This window comes from Gymnoscopelus microlampas (genome assembly GCF_963454915.1).
Source record: "Gymnoscopelus microlampas genome assembly, chromosome: 4".
Taxonomy (NCBI): domain Eukaryota; kingdom Metazoa; phylum Chordata; class Actinopteri; order Myctophiformes; family Myctophidae; genus Gymnoscopelus; species Gymnoscopelus microlampas.
The window spans coordinates 1,474,125-1,492,657 of record NC_139941.1 but is presented as its reverse complement, the minus strand read 5'-3'; the positions used below and the strand labels follow the sequence as shown (position 1 = coordinate 1,492,657).

The following is an 18,533-nucleotide window of genomic DNA, read 5'->3' as shown; positions in this document are numbered from 1 at the left end:
GTCAACTAATTGTCAGGTAACAACAACACATATATAATAAAATAAAATAGCTATAATATTCAATGTATAATATCTAATAGATATCTAATAAATCTAATAGAATACAGTGATGTTGTTGGTTTTCAATGAAGTGAGTCCCGGGACTCATTTGAATGAGTCCCACTGTACTAATCTTAGATTAGATGCTTCATGGACCCCCAGGGGTCCATGAAGCGGTTCTAAAAGTGGGGTCCGCACCCCACTTTGAGAACCGTGGCCCTAAAGAACAGATCTTCAAGCTAACAACACGTTGCATCACTGGAATCACCCAGAGAAAAGTTAGCTTGAAGATAAAAAAAACATCCCGGCAAGCAACACCGTCATGCGATGGCATATAAATTGTGCTTTATCTGCATCATTTCTCACTGGGAAACCATTTCTTTCTATCTTCAGCATTCAATGTCACACTGCCTTTTCATAGAAGGTGTTCATTTCACAACCGTGTGCGAGACTTAACCCATTTAGACCAGGAAAGAATCTGTGTCATTTTTTTGATATCTTTGGCTATTCAAAAATAGATCTACAAGCTCATCGAGTGCCGCAAACTTTTATTTTTATAATCGTGAAAATGTGTGCAAATCTTTGAATATATATATTTTTAAAGCGAACATTTGTAACTCAAATCTTTGCTTCTGAGGATTCTACAAATGTCTTCTAAATCCTACAGTTTTTTACAGAAAACCTATGTTTCTATATGAGTGGTTCTCAAACTTTTTCATGTCAAGGACCCCCAAAATCATATGTATTTGGCCACGGACCCCCATCTCAAAATGTTTTGTAATAGGGACCCCCCAGAAGGAAAGATTTGAGTCAAAAAAAAAATATATATATATATTCAAATATTTGCAAAAATGTTCACGATCAAAATAAATAAAATAGCAGCTATACAAGCTCATAGCGCAGCACTCAGTGCCGCGCTATGAGCTTGTACATCTATTTTTGAATAGCCAAATAAATCTAAAATGACACAGATGCCTTCCCGGATTGAATGGGTTATAAAGCGTGTTTGCCGTCAAATGGCCTTGCATTAGCATATCATTCATGTCGGGTGGAAACCTCCACAATGTCGGAAACCGGTACTTTTCAGGAAATGGAAGGGAAACGAATGGATCCAAAGTAGTTATTAGTCATAGGCTCTTGTTAATACTTTTCATTGGTTCAATATTTATAAAAAAAAAAACACACACACACACTTAACCCTTTAAGACCTGAGGCGATAATTTAAAAAAATCCAAATCTTAACAGTTTTTGAAAAAAAAAAAAAAAAAAATCACGATTTTTCAAAAATAGCAGATATACAAGCTCATAGCGTGGCACTCGGTGCCGCGCTATGAGCTTCTATATCTGCTATTTTTGAACAGCCAAAGAAAGCTAAAGTGACACAGATGCGTTACAGGTCTTAATGGGTTAAAGGTAGGGTAATTCATATTCCTTTGTTAAAATAAGTGTTAAATAACTATATATTCTGATAGTAATCATCTCTATAGAGTGTTTGTGTGCAGTAACAGGGGGGGGGGGTCTACCTGTCTCTCCAGCTCTTTAATAAATAGAAAATACGTTTTCAGGTCGGGATACCAATTTTATCCAATCAGGAGAGAGAACTCATGACACTCTTGTGCGACAAAGCAGAGCATTAATTTACAAATAAAAACATTTAAAAAAGTTGAAATATGGAGATACAGGGTTTCTGCCCGACAACAACGATATCAAACACAAATGCAACCAGAATCCTCTCTCTAGGAAAGAATGTACCTACACCAAGGGTTCCCAAACTTTTCAGGCCGTGACCCCCCAAAATAATCATATTTGAACTAGGGACGCCCCACCGTGACAAGCACTTGGAAGTTGAGGCGTAACATTTTGTTTGACTCGGTTCCACAGACACATATTGTATTGTAGCAGATCTACAAGCTCACACTTGTGAGCTAGTAGATCGGCTATCATAAAAAAACTTTACTTGGTAATATAACCTAAAACAGTGGTGTACAGCATATGTACAAGCTCTCAGCCCGTCAAGAGCTTGTACATCGGCTATTTTTGAAAATATTAGAAAAATATCGAAAATATTTTCTCTTCTCTTCTCTCTTCTCTTCTCTTCTGGGGGTCCCTGGCAGAAAACATTTTCAGATGGGGGTCCGTGGCCAAATACATCAATTTGTGGGGGCTTGACATAAAAAAGTTTCAGAGCCACTGACCTAAAAAGCCTATCGTTGCTGTCCACAGTCCGGCAGAAACCAGCGAACTCCATTTTTCCGCTTTTGCATTTTTTTTCCATAAATCAGTGCTATTGAACACCCTTTACGTCTGTGTGTTGGTTAAAAAAAATGGAACCAATGAAAAGTATTAAAAAGCGCTTCTGACAAAACCAGCTAACTCCATAGATACACACGGAGATAGACGGGAACGCCCAGGAACGCCCATTCGATTTTGTCTCGGGGGAAAACACAACGATCTGCCTCATAGAGTTACATCATACACGATCGTTTGGATCACTTTCAGAGCTATTTTATGGACGATAGAAACATTGTCAGCCAAGAAAAAATCCATCAGAAGAACAGCTGGAACACAATCGTCCACTCGCCCTCGGAAAAGTTGACTTATTATTAAGATATATGTGACTAAAAAGACCAAACATTGACAATCTATGAGCTCACAGCGCGTCGGAACACGACGTGTTGTAACTGTGTCTGTGAGCTAGATTGGCAATGTTTGGTTTATGTTCCCCCCAGAATAGGTAAACTGGGGTTCATGTGGTTTATCACTGATCAGATTATCCTTATATCTTATTGCATTAGTCAAGTTTCAGCACAAGCACCACTGAGACCGGAAATCTGTTTCCCTCTTTCCAGCTCCGTCTGAATACCAAAACACAGTCGCCCCGGGCAAACCCGCCGGTATTCACCTGGTATTCCTAAACGTAACCTCAGTAAAACTATGCCTAAACTGTTAAACATTACCTTATTCCTAAACGGAACCTCAGTAAAACTATGTCTAACCCTGAACTTATTTCAAACCGTAAAACAAATACAAGAACCGCTGGTCGGTGAGAAAAATGGGGGCGAGCGTGTTTTGGGGCGAGTTTTCTGGTTACCACCCGTGTTACAAAACATGTTTACATATGCACAGTGTTTAATCGCCTGGTAGAGACACTATTACAAGATATGATCAATTAAACTTACCATAATATCAAAACCCAACAGCCATTAAGTCATCAATAATGTTTATAGTGAATTTGAAGTACAGTTTAGAGACGTTGTTTGTGAACGGCACGTACCGACTAGCCTGGTAAACCCTCCCTCCGGAAATCTCATTTCCATTCGATTTCAGGAAGGAGTCTGGCATGATTGCTCATTCTGCAATACTGGCTGTGGGCTGGAGTTGGGCGGGAGTAATACCGTTGACTGACAACCCCTTCAACCAAGGATCGTTTTAGCCCCTTAAGCCAATCAGCAGTTCATTTTGACGAGCTCCAGACTATGTGACGCAACGGGACTTTTGGGACGGCCATGCCGAAAATAGGTTGCCTTATTGGGATACATGCGTGTCACTCCCCGCCCCTGCCGGTTCTCTAAATTTATATTTTTAAATAGGCTCTGTCATGATTAACTGACCACATATATGAAGTTAAACAACTAAAGTCTATCCAAACGATATGTTAATAGTAAATTCCGTGCCTCAAAAAAGAAGTTTGAGACCGTTTTAAGAACGAAACTAAGAAGTGACGGCACTCGGACAAAAAACAATGGCTGCCGTTCGTCCTTTGTCGGCGGCTCTCAGGCTGCACTCGGCTTCATTCGGGCTCACTCGAACTCGCCACCTGATTGGCCAACGTAAGCTGTCAATCACAGAACGATGAGCGACGACGCTGATAGGCGCGGTTAGGTCCTGATTTCGCTGGAAACTCCCCAATATTGCAGAATGGGCGTTCATGCCAGACTCCTTCCTGAAATCGAATGGAAATGAGATTTCCGGAGGGAGGGTTTACCAGGCTACGTACCGACGCCATTAGGCGACGTGCGTCATTTAATATCATGCAGGATTTACACACTGGTTTAGCTCCGTGTTCATTGCCAGATTAACAATTGTATTTTCTGTAGGTTTTTAAACAAGGATAGTCTAGGGTTTGGCTTGTTTTGTGTGTAAATCGCTGCATGTTGCGTTTCCAAACTGTAATGGCGTCGATGTCTCCTGTACTAGTAGGAATTCACTAAAACGTGTTCTATAAACATCATTGATGAATGAATGGCTTTTGCTTTTTGATATTATGATAAGTTTAATTGATCATATTTATAGAAAATGTAATAGTGTCTCTTACCAGGCGATTAAATCAGATAACCTCGGGCCATTGTGTTGTGTGGATCCTCTGTCCAGTCAGGACAACATTCCAATCGGACTCTTGTTTAATTTGCTAATGTAACGTTCCTTGTCGAGTGGCAACAAGGTTCTGTGCCTGTGATCTGGCAAGCCATGATGCCTGCTTTTTAAATTGGTATACTTTTACAGCATGTGAGTTTGAAAACCCCACTTCCCTCTGTCTATACCAGCTGGGGGAAATCTGTGTTTTCCCCCGAGTGGGCCGTACCTCCGTAGGTACGGCCCACTGATGACACTACGCCGTGTGGATCTATTGGCTCCTCAAACTTTCTGCTAAACCAGCTGACTCCACCAAGGGGGGTGGAGTCAGCTGGTTTTGCTGACTCCAGGCTCCACCCCCTTTTGACCTCCAACCTCATTGTGAGCTTGGAGGTCCATTCAGCTGTTCTTATCAATGATGAACAAAACCTCCTAACTCCACTTTATGTTTTGTTTTTGTCATTTCCTGAAAAATTTACATTTTGGAGTTAGCTGGTTTCTGACCGACAGCAGAGCTATAATATGTATCTCCCCCAGCCAAGGGGCGAATTCCCCCTTTTTAAGCTAGTAGTGGTTAAAGGAGTAGTTCACCCAAACACCCCATGAAGCCTTGAATTCAGGGCAATTTTTTGTTGCATTTCTAAGCCAATCATTCGATGACCGGCAGAGCTAGTCTCCGGTAGGAGAGATCTCCTATTGATCGATGACTCGGTTTGGAATCCCGGGGCGTATACATTATGTACTGTACCTGAGCTCCGGTTGCGATCTCATCGGCTGCCTCGTTCATCACCCCCAGGGTTTGGAAGGCGAACACACACAGCTCCCTCTCACAAACTGTGGGCTGTGGACACACACACACACACACACACACACACACACACACACACACACACACACAGAGAGAGGGGAGGGGGAGAGGGGGGTGGTGGGGGGGGAGGGGGGTGTTACACTCCTGGTTCCAAAACAGTGGGTCGGAACTAGGGCTGAGAACTTTCCTCAGAAATTATATTCGAATATTGGTCTTAAGAATTGGCAGATATTCAAATATATTCGAATACTATTATTATTTAAAGATTGTTGACATTGGGCCTCATGCAGCAACGGTACTTAAGAGGAAATTTCTTCTTAAACCCACTTAAGAAGTTTTTAAGAAGATTTTCGTATTCTCCAATGTTTTCTTAGCTGTGATCTGTTCTTAGGTAAGAACAGAATCTACGCACACTGATGAGCACTCTATTAGGCTTGCCTTTGAGTTCTTAAGTGTGACATGTTTGTGCAAAAATAATTAATTCTCGAAGTTCCTTCAATTCTACAGTTGTATAATATGGGATTTAAATTACAATAATATTTTTATCATATCTTTAGAGCAAAAAAGGTTCTCAAAAGTGTGGTCTGAGGACCCCCAGGGGTCCTTGAGGGAGTTCCAGGGGGTCCACAGCAAACGAGGAACCCGGTTGAGTTGAAGCCCAAGCCCCATACCCACCCCATAACCCCCCACCCAACAACCCACCCTCATCGCCCCCCCCCCCCCCCCCCCCCCCCCCCCTAATCACCCCCCCCCCCCATACCCCCACCCCCATATCCCCGACATTCGCCACACCCCCATTTTCCCATCCCCTTCTTACCCGAAAGCCCCCCTATACCCACCCGTCAGATCCATCCCCATACAACCACCATATCACCCACCACACCCCTATTTCCACCCCATTACATACCAAGCAGCTGCTACCTTAAAGACCCTCCATATCCACCCACCAGCTTTCAGTAATAAAATGTTTTATATCCACTACTAACGCTACTCCTGAACATGAAATATGGATAACATGGTAATCTCAGCAAATTTACATTGATGTCTAGTGGTTATATGTTGATTAATGTGAGAGAAATAATAAAATACATTCATTAATTAAATACAATAATTTGCTGTTCACTTCAGAAGTACCTCCACAGAACTATTGATTTATTTATTTTTATGTTTGGAGTTTGGTGTTCAACCATCTTTAGACTTTAGTTTAGGTATTCTTTACTTCATTCTCTCAACTTTATTTCTGTGTGTGATTTCCTGTGATGTCTGTGAGCAGCAATCACACACAGGTGTGACTGCAGGCAGGGCCGGCCATGCAGTCATGCCTTATATGGGGATTGGTGGGGCGGCTACCTATGGTAATTTGGATTAACTGGCACACCCCTTCAAGTTACGAGGACTGGGATTCATCACCATAAGAACATAAATTACGAACAATTCTGCCTTTTAAGAACGTTTCATGAATCTGACTCGAATTCTCTTAGGAATTCACTTAGGAAGAAATGTAAGAGGAAACATTAGGAACTTATTGCTGCATGAGGCCCATTGTTTTTTGTATTGTCCCTGTCAAATAAATAAACTTTTTTTATTTTTATTTTTTTTATTCGAATAATAATTTTCATATTCGAATATACATATTTTCTGCAGATTTTCATCAACAGACGCCTTCCAACACTTACCGCTGGCACCGAGTGCAGCTTGTAGATCTGCTATTTTTTTTAAATCGTGAAAAGGTGTGCAAATCTTTGATTATATGTTTTTTAAAGCGAACATTTTGTAACTCAAATATTTTTCAAAGCTTGTACTGTAGATCTGCTATTTTTTGGAAAAATCATGAAAAGTTGTGCAAATCTTTGAGAATATATTTTTTAAAGCGAACATGTGTAACTCAAATCTTTGCTTCTGGGGAACAAAACATTTTTCAAATGTTTGCTTTAAAAAATATATTTATTCAAAGATTTGCACACATTTTCACGATTCTTTCAAAAATAGCAGATCTACAAGCTCATAGCGCGGCACTCGGTGCCGCGCCATGAGCTCGTACATCTGCTATTTTTGAATAGCCAAAGAAATATAAAATGACAGACATGCGGTCCCGGATTGAATGGGTAAAAAAATAAAAATAATAATACAAATAAAATAAAAAAAATGTGCTGGTCACTTTGGGCTGCCTTACCCTGAGCATGGGTCCATTCTGGAACACGTGTGGCTCGTCACACACCACGCAGAACTCGTTCAGAACTGGAATCCTCTGCTCTGCGTACTCTATTGTCTGCAATGGAAACACAACACATCGTCACATCGCTGATACAATGGGATACCGTGTAGAACCAATCAGGAGAGAGAACTCACCACAGGATGAAAAATGTAATGTAAAAAAGTGACACTGAATGTTTTGAAACACAAATATGAAGAGACAAAATAATAAAGAGCAAGTACAGTACAGTTACAACTAACGTTTACTTAAGTGTTTGAGCGGTTAAAACAAATACATGTGAAGGTCAGGGTGCTTGTGTGGTGACATAACAAGGTGTGTCTTTGTTATGCATACATAGGGTGTGTACTGTAATTTAAGAATTGTAATGACTTCTATGCATTCACACAGGGCTCCATAGCTCAGGGGTTAGAGCACTGGTCTTGTAAACCAGGGGTCGTGAGTTCAAATCTCACTGGGGACTGTCAATGTCTTTTAAAAAGCCTATCATTTGACACCTGTGTATTAGCACTACTGGGCAAACACAAAGTAATAATGGAATCTACCATGCCAGGAGGATTGGTTTAAATAAATATGTTCTGATGGAAACGGTGCCCTACGGAGCGCTACTTATTAACAACTATCACACAACTACAACTTACTTACAAACCATACATTATTAATTAAGGGCTTATTGAGAGAAAAACCCTAATAGCTTATCAGGTAGTGACTAGAATAAGACATGCAAAATTAGGAGTCACTGCTAACTAATACAATGGTTAATATGTGTACCTTGAAGTGTTACTGCAGAAATAAGAATGACTGGGTATTACTACCTAATATTATAATGGAAGGATTGGACACAATGAAACACAGCATAGCCAACCATAAATACCTGCTCTGACATTAGTGGATAAAGACATGCCACGCTGTTTTGGTTATTATTAAAAACCTGACCTTTAGTGATTCCCCCCCCCCTAAAACATAATCATCAGGTATTATAGTTATACTAGGAGGAAGATTTTTTTCAAAACAATTTACAAAAATTGTTAAAATTATGTTTTTATGTGGACACGCCTCCACCTTAGCACCTCCTCCACCACCTTAGCACCACCCACCTGTCCGAGTCCCTCCTCCTCCTCATGCCCACACCTGTTGTGTTATGATAATGAGGGGGAGGGTATATTTTTACTATGTCACTAAAGGGCTGTTTTTCTATTGGCACGTTTGACCCTCTAGGTTTCAACCTCCAGGTAGAAACTCAAAATAGTCAGAGAAGACATAAAACACCATAAAAACACCACCAGGGGGCTTAATGAAGTTCTATCAACCTCATAGACACATGAAAAACAGAAAAAGTGTAAAACCATGGCACCACCTCTTTAACCATATGTTATAAAACATAGCAGATATACAAGCTCATAAAGCGTCACGCTATGAGCTTGTAGATCTGCTATTTTTGAGAAATCATGAAAATGTGTGCAAATCTTTGAATATAACCGATATATATTTTCAAAGCAAACATTTTTTAACTCAAATCTTTGCTTCTGGGGGGGGTCCCTGGAACACAATATTTTGAGATGACGGTCCGCAGCCAAATACATCATTTTGGGGGCCATTGAAATGAAAATGTTTTAGAACCACTGATATAGCATAACATAATGCTTTTCAGAAAACTGTTAGGATTCAGAAGACGTTTAATTCAGGAGGGAATTAAGCTACTGCCGCTGGAATGAAGTGAGAGCAAAGACAAACATTTACCTGGACCAGGAAACCTCGGTCTCTGATTGGAATGGATTTGGCACCGTTGTTTGGCTACAAAAAGGTGAGGGAGATGGAGACGCCATTAGTCAGTGAACACACAGGCAATGTTAGCCTCCGCAAGCAGCCTTTAGACAGTGGTGGAAAAAGTACTCTACTGTTTTGCTTAAGTAAAAGTATCAATACTGCAATGGAGCAAAGTAGTACTCTGTTATACATGTAAAAGTCTGGAATTCAAAATGTACTTGAGTAAAAGTACAAAAAGTATTGGTATCAATATGTACTTAAAGTACCAAAAGTAAAAGTAGTAAAAGGTTTGAAAATAGCAGATCTACAAGCTCACAACGCGCCGCGATGCGACGCGTTGTGAGCTTGTAGATCGGCTATTTTCTAATAGCCAGGTATAAATAATGTGTATTACTATTGCCATTTTTAACCGTAAGCCTAAAGCCGAAAAACTGTAGATCTACAAGCTCACAACATGTGTAAATCAGGCATAACATCAACCCTAATCCCTAAATCTATAGCCTCTAAATGCCTAATCCTAACCCTAACTGAATATTCTTCTAATTGTTTTAACAATAAAACAACCATTTATGTTGTAAGGACCAGGAAATTGGTCTAATATACTTGTGGGGACCTTTGGACATTTGGCTCTCACATGTATAGTACAACACACACACACACACACACACACACACACACACACACACACACACACACACACACACACACTAACACACACACACACGCACACACGCACGCACGCACGCACGCACGCACGCACGCACGCACGCACGCACACACACACACACACACACACACACACACACACACACACACACACACATTAATAATCTAGTGATGGGCGTTAATTGTGGCCGGGAGTTGATTGATTGTTGATTGAACACTCCTTCTGTGCTCGTTAGTGCTCTCTCTCATACATGAATGCATTAAAACAGCCACATGTTTGATGTTTCTCAGACACACCTTCCCTGTTTGTTCACACACAGACCAGAAATGTTCGACCACTTGGCTTCACTAGCGGTTGGATACTCACCGCAGGCGGCGTGGCGAGCGATGGGGCCAGGATACCGATAAGCCCTGAGGTAAGAGAGAGCCGGCGGCCCGGCCCGTCAGGCGTCGGGTCCTTGAAGATGTCCACCTTCATGATTGAAGTAGGGAAGCAAAGCAAAGACTTGACTTTCTTCACTGTCTGAGATCTTTTGTGGCTAGTAGACAGATTCTTATTCTTATTTCATTTGTTTCACTTCTGTGATTATGAGTGTTGAACCCTCTTTTTTCGATCTACACCAAATGTCCTCGGCTAACGCTCCCCCGATAATATGCATGCTGGGTTAACCCATTGAGACCTGAAGCCGATTCTACATGTCTCCTAAATCCCAACAGTTTTCTGAAAAACGCATGTTTCTATATCAGTGGTGCTCAATCTTTTTCATGTCAAGGACCCCCAAAATGATATGTATTTGGCCGCGGACCCCCATCAAAATATTTTGCTCCAGGGACCCCCAGAAGCAAAGATTTGAGTTAAAAATGTTTGCTTTAAAACAATATATATTCAAAGATTTGCACACATTTTCACGATTTTTCAAAAATAGCAGATATACAAGCTCGTAGCGCGGCACTCGGTGCCGTGCTATGAGCTTGTATATCTGCTATTTTTGAATAGCCCAAAGTGTAAAATAATGCTTTTTAGCTCAAATCTAAAAATGAGACAGTTCCAGGTCTTAATGGGTTAAAGTCACTACTGCTGTAACAACTGGACAGTTTGTTCAAAGAGCGTTGGTCAACCACTCGAGAGACTCCTATGCATCTACATGATAACAGTATACTAAGGTTGGCAAGGAATATTACTTCAAACACTAGCCATGTTTTGAATGGGGAATATAAGTTAGATACCTTTAAAAAGGAGATACAAAAAATTCAGACTGCACAAAACAATAAGTTGAGACTGCACAAGTGCTTTGTTCAATCAGTCGATTTTAAGGCTACCTTTGGAACCTGGCCAAGGGACAGTAAAACAATGTTCTGCTCTTGTCTTCATGTTTCTATGTATGCGATTTCATTTGCTCTTTTGTATTATGTCAAATGTGTGTCTTAAGTGTTGCATACAAGGTGTCAAATAGGGCCTAGGCTATATGCACGGCAGCCATATTGGAAATAAATTGGGCCTCTTCGTTCACATGTGCTACCAATGATACTAATGCAAACTCTGTTCGATTCGGGACTCGTTCTTTGGTGTGGCGCCCAGGTGGCGTCTAAACCCTAACCTTTAACGTCACAGAAACTATGCCTAACCCTAACCTCACAGAAAAGGTGAATATTTGACCATTCTGGTCAAATATTCTGGTGCTGATATTGTGCATGTTGGCTCACTGGAAACACTCTGCTATACCAGTGGGTCTCAAAATTTGGGTCCAGGGACGCTCATGGTTCCTTTAAGGGGCTCCAAATGGACCCTTATGGGTGTGTAACTCTGTACAAAATGGAACCAAATGGACCCCGTAAGGGTCCATTTGGTTCCATTTGTACACTCTCAGAGTTATGGGGGTCCTTGATATAAAGAATTAAAAAAAATTGACAACAACTGTGCTCCACTAAATGGAACAGAGCCTTCATTAGTATCATTGGTAACACCTGTGAAGGAAGTAACTCAGACGCCCAATTTCTTTCCAATATGGCTGCTGTGCATAGAGCCTATTTCAGTGAACGCCGAGAGTAAAGTCATAATATGGTATCGTTTCGTATCGTACCTTGCCCATCTTGGTGCTGCTAGAGTAGGACCTGCTGAGCAGGCGGTGGTGGTGCTTCAGCCCGTCCATCTCCTCCGTACGGATGGAGCCAGAGCACGACCTGGTCATGGGGGTAAAGGGGGTATACTGTAAGTGATGTGTTTTTTTTTGTTTTTACAAGTGTTAAATAGCTCTATATTGTGATAGTAATCATTGCTATAGTGTTTGTCCAGTAACAGTGTTACATAGCTCTATATTGTGATAGCAATCATTGCTATAGAGTGTTTGTTCAGTAACAGTGTTACATAGCTCTATATTGTGATAGTAATCATTGCTATAGAGTGTTTGTTCAGTAACAGTGTTAAATAGCTCTATATTGTGATAGTAATCATTACTATAGAGTGTTTGTTCAGTATAAATAATGTATTTTATGTTTTGATGATGAATTAGTCTCGCGTGGCCAGACTGTTGCCTCCCACAATTTACAAATGTTTCCGACATACAGTCTGGGACTCGGAAGCTCTGATCATGTGTAAGGGGAAAGCGGATGCCCCTCCCCTACCCACGTCCGTTTCAGCATTGTGCAGTGGCACAAATGAGTCCGACTGGAATCAACGAATCTCATAAATATCGTTTATGTCTACTAGTGTCTTCTTTCACAGTTTTTTCGGCGTTAATTCCATGATACCTTTCTCAGTTTTCTGTGATAAACAATCCTCGCACAAATAACATGAATCTACCGCTCCTATGACTATGCTTCCGCCTCGGTTCTGTTTCCACTAGGACTACAGGTCCGCGGGCACCGCGTCGTGATTGGTCGAATGTTTTTCCGGTCTGAACAACTTCCGTTACACAGCTTTCGGGAAGTGGAGTCCCAGACTCTATATAGCATTCAGAGATTGTGGAATAGTAGTCTGGTGACGCGAGACTAATGATGAATTGAGTAAAACAAAAATTCAAGGTTTGAAAGAAAAATACAGTGACTTTTTTACATTATTATTATTATTATTATTATTATTATTATTACTTAATTAATGTTATATCATCATTCAAATACAGTGTTTTGCCAATTAGTTGGGGGCCACGGGAAAGTATTCAATCAATCAATCAATCAATCAATCAATCATTCGATCGAAAAAAAGTGAGCTCCCTGCCTGCTGAGTGGTCGCTGGGGGGTCTTCAGTGGTCCTCCTCCTCCTCCCCCCAGCCCGGTGGAGGAGGAGGTGCTGACGCCCCCGCTGATCCCGCCCACGCTCACGCCCCCGGGGTGGTCGGCGCAGCGCGGGTCGCCCGAGCACGAGCGGGGGAGGAGCTTGTTGTGCGGGGGCCGGAGGGGCAGCGGTGGCGGCTGCGACTGTGGGCAGTCTTTGGGCTTGACCGCGGCGGAGCAGGGGCGTCCCAGCAGGCGGTTGGGGGGCTTCAGGGACATGGGCGACGAGGAGGACGGGGAGGCGTGCTCCATGCGCGCCGCTGCATCACTGGACAAGGACTGACCCAGGAGCCTGGGGAGGGGACCAAGGGGTTAACCCATTAAGACCGGGAACGAATCTGTTCCCGCATCTCATTTTTGAGCGGTGTAGCCGCTCCTATAAGTGGGGTTGGGACACCTCATTAGTAAACCCTTCGCTGTACTGTGATTGGCTCATAATAGTACACCCCTCTACATTAGTACACCCCGAGATTTTTTATTTGTTTGGCTATTCAAAAAATTGCAGATCTACAAGCTCGTAGTGCGGCACTCATTGCCGCGCTACAAGCTTGTAGATCTGCTATTTTTGAAAGAAAAGTTATGAAAATGTGTGCAAATCTTTGAATATATATTACGTTTTTAAGTCAAATCTTTGCTTCTGGTGGTCCCTGGAACAAAATATTTTCAGATGGGGGTCCGCGGCCAAATATATGTAATTTTGGGGGTCCTTGACATGAAAAAGTTTGAGAACCACTGATATATATACAGTAGCAACATAAGTTAGGATTTAGGAGACATTTGTAAGATTTTAGTTAAAAATGTAAAAAAAATATATTCAAAGATTTGCACACATTTTCACGATTTTTCAAAAATCTGATAGACCCCGCCTATCAGTGACATCATCATTTGTTATTAATGCGAGAACAAGGAATAGAATAGAAAGCTTAGGAATAGAAATAGGAATAGAAAGCTTGCAGTTTCTATTGGCTTGGATTCCCATTGATGATGTCACTGGTAGGCGGGTTTCAGCCCCCCTCTGAGACACAGAATGAGTAGACAGAAATGGTGCCATATTATAATGAGCATTAGTGAGGACCAATTACATGAAGATACGTTGAAAAAGTGCTCCTTTAACAAAACTTAAAAACGAGGCCTTATAAAAAAAGGAAACAAACTAAGTGAAACTGTATTGTGTGTTTACAAAACAAGAGAAAATGTCCCGTCTCTGTAAGTATTTGACAATTTAAGCCCTGTTGTTCAAAAACTTAAAAAATAGTGAAAGTAGCCGATGTGATGCTAGCTTGAATTTTAAACTGAAACGAACACAAAAACGAATTAAAACTCATCTAAAACTAAGCATTTAAAAAAGAGAGAAAAAAAGGAAAGAAAAAAGAAAACTAAACGAGCAAACCCAATTTACAAACTAATCAAAACTAAACCGATTGAATTGAAAACACAAAGTCAAAACAAAATAAAAACGAAAAAATAAAAACGAAAAATGCTAAACTCTTAATAGCAACCTGTGTGTGGCCTTGCTGCAGCCGTCCACCTCCGGTTGTTTGACAGCGCTGGAGCAGGTGCGCCGCAGCAGGCGGTGGGACTTGGACACTCCGTCCTGCTCTGGTTTCAGCTTCTTTTTGCTCTTCACACAGCCAGGTGGAGGATAGCTGGGGGACCTGGACACACAACGCAAGAGGCAGGCGCAGCATCATCAAAATGTTCCTCTTGTTGTTGTTTTTTCCTCCTCTTGTTTTTATTTAGAGTAGCAAAGTATTTGTTTGCCTCTTTTTCCTACCAATTTAGCAGAGGTGGAAAAAGTACTTTAGTCATTAAAAAAAATCACACCCAGTGTGAAGTGGGCGGTGTGTGGTCATCACAACATGACTCACTTAAAAAAAAGGATAAATGACTTTTTTTTAAGTCCATACTGCTATTCATAGGGCTGCACATGTGTCATGTGTTTCGCTAGCCAATCACAGTCCTGAATTTGCAAAGTCAGCCAATCACATTACAGCTAGTGGTGATGACACTAGCTGTAATGTGATTGGCTGACTTTGCAAAAGTATAGATTTGCATTGACTGTGGAAGGGTTAGGGGTGTAGACTGCGTTGTAGACTATTGGCCAATCACGGTGCAGGATTGGTCAGTGTCCAAAACTCACTTATTTTGCGTCTACAACGCAAAAAAAAGAAGTAAAAGTATCAATACTGCATTGTAGAAATACTCTGTTACAGGTAAAAGTCTGGAATTCAAAATGTACTTGAGTAAAAGTACAACAGTATTGTGAAGTAGAAAGTACTCATTATGCAATTATGTCCCTTTTCACAAGTTTTCAAATGTATAAATGTATAAAAATGTGTCGCATCGCGACGTATTGTGAGCTTGTAGATCGGCTATTTTCAAATGGCCGAATTGTATTTAGGGCTGAAGTGGTTAATGTATGCTTTGTAATAATAAACACAATCTACAAAGTAAAGTTTTCAAATAATTGTAGGGGAGTAAAAGTACAATATTATCCTCAGAGATGTAGTGGATAGAAGTAAAACGTATTGAAAATTGGAAATGCTCCACTAAAGTGTACTTAGTTACTTTACACCGCTGCAATTTAGTTGTTATGCCAATTGATTCCTCCCACTGTTTCACACTGCAGTTTATACCCTACTGTGCACCTGCCAGTGAGGAGCCCCCACTGGGTCCGGCCGATATATTGGCCATTATTTGACTCCAAAAATGCCATGAATGTTCCTAAACTCAATAGATACAATGTACAGTTTGAAGTGTGTATGAGAAGCAGGTGTTCTGTCTCTCTGACCTGCGCAGCGTGGAGAAGATGTGCAGAGGGGACTTGACCTTCTTGTCATTGTTCTTCTTGTTGTGTGGACAGTTGAGCTTCTCCTTGCTCTGATGTTTCCACTGCTGCGTCACGAACGTCTGCATGATCCTGACACACCACAACACAACGCAACGCAACACAACACAACACAACACAACACAACACAACACAACACAAGCTTTCATTATGCTTTGAACAGTGCTTCCTCAAAATTTGATATGCATCGTGTACGTTCTATTTAAACAAGAAAAATTGCAATTGAAAAGTTGAAACTTGAGTATGCATTGAAGTTTGTGTCATTGAGTTAACACTTCAGTTAAAAAAAAAAGGCAAATCTACAAGCTAGTACCTAAATATTTTACCACTGCTCCACCCATCCAGCCTATTAGAAAGTTGACTCTAAGGTTCTTATTCATATTAAAAAGGATAAATGATATAAATGCTGCTATTAATTCACATTTAGCCTTTATAAAAGTGGAGCTCACAACCTTTCTTCTACTTTCACTATTTCAAACAGGGCTTAAGTTGTTCATTCATAAATGCACGTTTTCCCTTTTCACTACTGGCTTATAGCATACCCAAATGGGTCCATTTGGTTCCATTTGTACACTCTCATGGGGTCTAATCAAGTACTTACTTACAACTGGCATAATACCTTACATGGAAAATGTTGCTACAGTAACCTTGGTTATTTTTGTGTTTATTCATTCATTTTTAAACACGACAGTAATGTTACACTGTGCAGACATCCAAAATAGCCGATCTACAAGCTCACAACGTGTCGCAGTGCGACACGTTGTGAGCTTGTAGATCTGCTATTTTCCTGAAACATGTTTTGTTTGTTTGTGTATGTCTTTATAGAATTCATGCCTTATCAAACTAGCAACGTGTTGCATCATCCTAACATACAATATAACAGTTAAAATGCAGGATGGAAAACAAACTACAATATAAACATGAAAAGGCAAGCCGCCTCCGAGACCTCCAGGAGAAGGCTAGCAAGCCGCGAGCTTGAGTTGTGGAGTGGGCCGGCAGACGGTGTGTGTGTGTGTGTGTGTGTGTGTGTGTGTGTGTGTGTGTGTGTGTGTGTGTGTGTGTGTGTGTGTGTGTGTGTGTGTGTGTGTGTGTGTGTGTGTGTGTGTGTGTGTGTGTGTGTGTGTGTAAAAGTTTGAGGCGTTGTCGAAATGATAGTTAAAGCATAATAGCAGATCTACAAGCTCACAAGCTTGTGAGCAACGAAGAAGAGGATGCCCCGGAACAGATCATCTTTCCAACCCACGAAGAAGAATAACATTCACGGCTATTATAATAATCAAGTCATTATAACACCATAACGTGGTTAATAATTGTTTCTTTGGGATGTACAGTACATGAAAGCACGTACGTCGGCAAGTCATGGAGCACTGACATTTCCGCGTTTGGCCGCAAACATTGGGTAAGTAATGAAATTAGCTTAACTATTAGCCAACTACTGGCGAACTCTCTGCGGCTCGTGACATTATTTTCGATTTCAGTTCACATTAATACCTTTATGTCATAATTACATGCCGAGTCAAGCTCTGACATTTAAGTGAAATATAGCCTGATATTACCGGATTGCTACTGTGGCTTTAGCATATTTTAGATGAAAAAAAATCATAACTGAGTTTTTTCTGCTCTGAATAATTAGGCGAGAAAGAAGACGAGATGACTCTGCGTCAGCGGCGCCAGGACACATATAAGAAATGAAGGGCACGCCCCCATTTGGAAGGAAACGGCCACATTCCTCAGGGTGTGCCTTGACCAGCTTCAGAGCAAGCTGGTAAAAAGAGGGTGTGATAAGGCAGCCACTAGGACACAGCGGCCGCTGAAACTCCACGCCCCAGCAGAGTGTGCAGGCAGAGCGGCCCCCTCCCCTCCCTCTCCTCCCCTCTGTGTGTGTTTCTGCTCGCTGCTATGCTGCCTGGCTTTGCCTCGCTCGCTCCCGCTTCAGTCAGACTCCGGTCACAGACTGCAGAGACAGACACGATAACGCCAATTGGATGCTTATTCACGTACGTGTACATGTCCATGTGCAGTGGTGGGGAAAGTACTCAAATGTTTTACTTAAGTAAAAGTATCAATACTGCAATGTAGAAGTACTCTGTTACCAAGTAAAAGTCTGGAATTAAAAATTCACTTGAGTAAAAGTACAAAAGTATTGGTATCAAAGTACCAAAAGTAAAAGTACAAAAATGTTTGAAAATAGCAGATCTACATGCTCACAACGCGTCGCGATGCGACGCGTTGTGAGCTTGTAGATCTGCTATTTTCAAATAGCTTAGGTATAAAATAGGGCTGAAGTGGTTAATGTATGTTTTATAATAATGTAATAATTATATCTGCAAAGTAACTAGTAACTAAAGTTTTCAAATAATTGTAGTGGAGTAAAAGTACAATAATCTGCCTCTGAGATGTAGTGGAGTAGAAGTAAACGTATAGACAATTGGAAATACTCCGGTAAGAACAGTACTTGAGTAAATGTAGGCTACTTTACACCACTGTCCATGTGTATAAAATAGATAGCGCACTTTACACCTCAGTTTACACATTTATTTCTCAGCTGAGCTGCAAAACAAGGGAATGAT

The 18,533-nt window shown here is 41.2% G+C and overlaps 1 protein-coding gene across 2 annotated transcripts in view; it reads right to left on the bottom strand.

The window, feature by feature from the left end:
• The window catches only part of parp8 (poly (ADP-ribose) polymerase family, member 8), a 117,153-nt gene that overhangs the window by 29,600 nt on the left and 69,020 nt on the right, over positions 1 to 18,533 (bottom strand). For both annotated transcript variants that reach the window (XR_014600696.1, XM_084055971.1), the window contains exons 11-18: positions 15,907 to 16,035; positions 14,615 to 14,770; positions 13,060 to 13,407; positions 11,927 to 12,026; positions 10,213 to 10,317; positions 9,153 to 9,206; positions 7,374 to 7,469; positions 5,141 to 5,233 (exon numbers count right to left, since the gene is read on the bottom strand). Coding sequence is in view for 1 of the 2 variants with exons in the window: in XM_084055971.1 (XP_083912097.1) it covers positions 5,141 to 5,233; positions 7,374 to 7,469; positions 9,153 to 9,206; positions 10,213 to 10,317; positions 11,927 to 12,026; positions 13,060 to 13,407; positions 14,615 to 14,770; positions 15,907 to 16,035 (1,081 nt within the window). In the remaining variant the exon portion in view is untranslated. The remainder of the gene's footprint in view (positions 1 to 5,140; positions 5,234 to 7,373; positions 7,470 to 9,152; positions 9,207 to 10,212; positions 10,318 to 11,926; positions 12,027 to 13,059; positions 13,408 to 14,614; positions 14,771 to 15,906; positions 16,036 to 18,533) is intronic.